This window comes from Limanda limanda, chromosome 19 (genome assembly GCF_963576545.1).
Source record: "Limanda limanda chromosome 19, fLimLim1.1, whole genome shotgun sequence".
In the NCBI taxonomy this organism is placed as follows: domain Eukaryota; kingdom Metazoa; phylum Chordata; class Actinopteri; order Pleuronectiformes; family Pleuronectidae; genus Limanda; species Limanda limanda.
Genome location: NC_083654.1, coordinates 22,639,900 through 22,644,899, shown reverse-complemented (window position 1 = coordinate 22,644,899; position 5,000 = coordinate 22,639,900). Strand labels below are relative to the sequence as shown.

At 45.3% G+C, this 5,000-nt stretch overlaps 1 protein-coding gene across 1 annotated transcript in view; it reads right to left on the bottom strand.

Annotated features, from left to right (window-relative positions):
- Positions 1-4,131, bottom strand: part of lgals17 (galectin 17) — a 4,420-nt gene extending 289 nt beyond the window's left edge. Inside the window, exons 1-7 of the mRNA XM_061092372.1 lie at positions 4,042-4,131; positions 3,350-3,393; positions 2,272-2,628; positions 1,266-1,356; positions 949-1,127; positions 603-653; positions 1-483 (exon numbers count right to left, since the gene is read on the bottom strand). The exon at positions 1-483 is cut by the window's left edge and continues 289 nt beyond it. Of these exons, the coding sequence (XP_060948355.1) occupies positions 401-483; positions 603-653; positions 949-1,127; positions 1,266-1,356; positions 2,272-2,628; positions 3,350-3,393; positions 4,042-4,049 (813 nt within the window). The 5' untranslated portion in view covers positions 4,050-4,131 and the 3' untranslated portion in view covers positions 1-400. The remainder of the gene's footprint in view (positions 484-602; positions 654-948; positions 1,128-1,265; positions 1,357-2,271; positions 2,629-3,349; positions 3,394-4,041) is intronic.
- Between the last annotated feature and the right edge of the window lie 869 nt (positions 4,132-5,000).

The window sequence follows — 5,000 nt, the reverse complement described above, 5'->3', positions numbered from 1 at the left end:
ATAAGTCTAATGTTAGTGTAGTTACAGATTCAATGTTCAGACCAAAGAGAAAACATCCGAGTTGTTTAAACACAGAGAGACAACAGGAGCAGAGTGAAGAAGGTTCTCAGATTGATTTTAAATTAGAAAGTTAAAAGACAAACATTTACATGTGGCTTTTTACATTTAGACAGAACAGTTTAATTTTAGCTGAGAAATAATAAACTGATAATAATTCACACTTGAATGAAGTTTCCTGTACATTCTCAGTTTCTTCATCTCTGTGCAGAACTTCATCTTCATCATTTTGACAGAAACAAACATTTATTCACATGTTTCCTCGTTAAACTGAGACTTTCACACAGAAAACCACTGGTTCGAAACTTTAAATTTACAAAATGAAACAGGATGACGACCGAGCTCAGAACAGACGAGGAAACTGGAAACTGGAGACGAGAGTGAAACAGAGAAGAAGAAGTGACCGGCTGCTTCTGACGGCGTCGGCTGGAAAACATGAGTTTGATTCATTTATCAGCAGATGACTCACAAACCTTCGTATAAATAACTATAAGATCAATATAAAGTCTCCACACAGCACTAATCTGATTCATACATTTCCTCACCTGATATTGAATTTTCCACTTGGTCTTGGACTCGGGCATCGGGGGATTCTCCTGTGGACGAGAGACGAGTCAACAAAGGTTTTTCCACATTGCTCTTTTGTGAGGCCTACATGACCTTTGACCCCTGGGTTCTGACAGGACCTTGAGAGATTCCCTCGTGTTGTTCTGGAGACGTTTGGACAGATAAATGAACACGAGTCCTCCGGCCACCAGGCGGCAGCGACACAGGAAGAACTAAACGCTCTCGATACGAAGCTTCGATCTCAGTCGGACACGTCACTGAACTTTCTGTAACTATTCAAACATGTTTTACTGATTCAAACACAAAGATGAAACGCTGTCTCACCGTGCACGGCGAGCTGCACGGTGCTGATGGCGAGCCCGTGCTGGTCCAGGACCTTGTACGTCCCCTCGTCGCCCCCCCGCAGGCCCCTCAGGGTCAGCTGCTCCCTCAGAGGATCCTTCTCCAGACGCTCGCTGTCGCTGCCGCCCTTCATCCACAGCTCCTCCCACACCGAGCTGTTCCTGAGGAGCAGAGTCAGTCCCTGTTTAAAGTCTGCAGAGCGCCCCCTGGAGGCAGGAGGCTCACATCACATGTACGGGAACACAATTTGTCTTTTTTCCTCTTTAATAGAAAGTGAGTGTCTGCAGGAGGGAGCTGACCTGCCCTGGAACACGACTCGGACCGAGTGCCGGGTCACGAGATCCAGAACCAGGTCGCCGCCCGGACCCCGGGTCTGATGGGATTTACGATCTGAAACACAGAAGCTTCGTTATCATTCTGATGTATGTTTTTTTTTTTTTTTTAAACCGAGTGTTTATTCAATTTTTTCCATTTACACATCTGATGTATGTTCGGTATTTGTAACTTTATTTTTCATAAAGAAAATTTGTTTTACTCTTATCTGTGATTAAAAGATTAAGCGTCATGTTGCCAAAAAACATGAAGGAGAATAAGGATTTAATAAAATAAAAAATAAGTCAATTAACTGATAAAATAAAGAAAAGAACCAGACGAATGAAATGAAGAAACTAAACGACAGGAAAGGAACATCAGAGAAACATCTGATCTGTTTCTGAGATTCAAGAGAATCAGTCATGATATTAATGAGCAAAGAAAATCTGCATCTGTGGAATTGAATGAGTTTCATGACTGACTAATATCATGACTGATTCTCTTGAATCTCAGAAACAGATCAGATGTTTCTCTGATGTTCCCGGGACCCGGTCCAGCAGGTTCTGGGTCCCGGGACCCGATCCAGCAGGTTCTGGGTCCCGGGACCCCGGTCCAGCAGGTTCTGAGTCCTGCGACCCGGCCCAGCAGGTTCTGGATCTTGGGACCCGGTCCAGCAGGTTCTGAGTCCTGCGACCCGGTCCAGCAGGTTCTGGGTCCCGGGACCCGGCCCAGCAGGTTCTGGATCCTGGGACCCGGTCCAGCAGGTTCTGAGTCCCAGGACCCGGTCCAGCAGGTTCTGAGTCCCAGGACCCGGTCCAGCAGGTTCTGGGTCCCGGGACCCGGTCCAGGACCTTCTGGGTCCCGGGACCCGGTCCAGCAGGTTCTGGGTCCCGGGACCCGGTCCAGCAGGTTCTGAGTCCTGGGACCCGGTCGAAGAGGTACTGAGTCCCGGGACCCGGTCCAGCAGGTTCTGGGTCCGGTTCACAGACTCACCTAGCACAGACAGCTTCACGCCCTGGATGAAGACCCGGGTCTTCATGGACCTCTCTCCGTCCACCACCATGAAGCTCTCGTAGCGCCCGCCGTCGGTGATCTGAACGTCGCTGATGACCAGCGAGCAGTCCCCGGACCCCAGCTTCTCCTCCGGGACCTCCACCCGGTCCTCGTACTCCTCCGCCTGCCAGCGCCGCGCCCCCTGCTGCTCGAACACGGCGGCGGTGGTGGTGGTCTGCCACTGGATGTGGCAGGAGGCGGGGTCCCGGAGGCGGGGCTTCCAGCTGCAGGGAAGGACCGCCTGCTCCCCCACCGTGCAGCGGACGGACAGGAAGCGAGTGGTCAGGGAGGCGGAGTCTGGATGAGGAAGAGAATCTGTCAGACTTTCAACAAGTTCAGAATGTGTTGACATGGAAGTTATGGATTTTTATTTCTTGCCACTGATTTCAGTTTTCACTCACTGACGGTTCGAGCTTCTCCTCGGGTTCATGGTCACGTGACCCCTCATGTCACGTGACCCCTCATGTCACGTGACCCCTCATGTCACGTGACCCCTCATGTCACGTGACCCCTCATGTCACGTGACCCCTCATGTCACGTGACCCCTCATGTCACGTGACCCCTCATGTCACGTGACCCCTCATGTCACGTGACCCCTCATGTCACGTGACCCCTCATGGTCACGTGACCCCTCATGTCCCGTGACCCCTCATGTCACGTGACCCCTCATGTCACGTGACCCCTCATGTCACGTGACCCCTCATGTCCCGTGACCCCTCATGTCACGTGACCCCTCATGTCACGTGACTGCATTGATTCCCTGAATTTCTCATTCTGAATTTGTGAACATTGAAAAATTAAAATGACTTATTGAAGCTTTGGAGACTGAACTTCAGTGGAAAGAAATATAAATACATAATCTCAATGTAAACAGATTCTGTTTTAGGAATTCAAAAGCTTTAAAATGTCAGAATCTGAGGAGACGCATGGAAACATGGACTCAAACACCAAGAGCACCGCCCCCTGGTGGTGTTTGGGTGCAGTTACACTACAGCCTCACTGTCAGTCACACACTCACCAACCAAGCTGACGATCAGGAAACAGAGAAGATTTCTCCACAAGCTGAAAACACATCAACAACCGTCATCATTAATAAATCCTCATTCATATTATTCATTATTTCAGATGTTTCGCTCTTTTCTTGAACAATGAAAATCAAAGTGTTGAGATATCCAACGTTTTATGAATTTATTGAATAATTCATTATGTTAATTAGACAATAATAAAATAAATAATAAGATGAAAGTGTCAGAGGTTAAAAAGTAGAATAAGTTCCTATATGTAAAAAAGTAGAATGAGTAGAAATTACATAAACTGTAACTGTAACAATACTTAAAGTAGTAGAGTAAATGTACTTCGTTACTTTCAACCTGTGGGGAATGTGAAACTTTGTCAGAAACGAAACTTAACTTTGGAAAAGTTAAGTTTCGTTTCTTGTGTTGCTGAAGGTCGTTATGTCTGCGCATGCGCACACTTGAGCCCTGCTCCAATACGAATATAACAAAATCTTAACATAATAAAACATAGATATAATACAAATATAAATTCAATGAAATAAACAAAGTATAAATAAAACAAAATATATACATAATAAAATATAAATATAAAAAAACAGGAATATAATACGTACAAAAAACTATAACATCCAAATGTAACACAGTAAATAAGATATTAAAAGTGATCGTTTGATAATAAGAGTCGAGTTGTGACCTGTTCATGATGTCAGGTTGAGTTTCTCCTCTTCCTCAGTTCCTCTTCCTCAGGTTCAGGATCTGGATGAATGTTGAGGATCAGTTCAGATTCGGTTTATCAACTCTCAGTGTTAACACCCACTTCCTAGCTGAATTTCAAAATAAAAGTCGTGTGTCTCATCTGCAGGTTGAAACGGTTCAAAGTTCCAATTAATGAAATAAAATGTTTATTTTATTCTTTTGTTTTGTGAAACACATTTTTCACCTGAAGAGCGTTCAGATAAAAACAGATTTTATTAATTCACTCTTGTGTAGATCAGATCTGATTTGTGTTATATAGACTCATTATACAGTATATATTTAATAACACTCTGCAGTATGGACAGTTCAGTCATTTTTATAGTTTTGATTCCGCTCATATTTATTTGATAATTGTGTTTTACTCCACCTCTGATCTGACGGACTCCATCTTTTCGTCTCGCCGTATAAATACAATGCTTTTATTCTGAAAGAGTTCCTGTGTTTATTTCAACACAGGCGAATTGACAGATTTCTGCAGAAACGAAAGTTAAGCTATTAATGATGATTGAAAAGTTTCTTTTAGTGGAAATGACACATACACACACAAACACACACAAACACACACACACACACACACTCTCTCTACTGACTTCAATCATTTCCTGTGTGTGTGTCAGTCATGGCAGCTCGCCCATGGATCCTCTCTCTCCTCTGTTAGTATTTATATATATTTCATACTTTAGAGATCTTAGGGCTGCAGGTCTTCAGGTTCTCTGGGTTCTAACCTCCTCTCTCTCCTCAGGCGTAGGCGTGGCTGGATGTCTCCGGGCTTCAGCCTCACCCGTCCACCAGGGGGTCCGGGGGGTCCGGGGACAGAACGTCTCTCTGACCTGTAACCTGACCTCCAGCCAGGAGGTCACATGGTACCTGCTGCGCTCGGGGACAGACCAGCTGCTG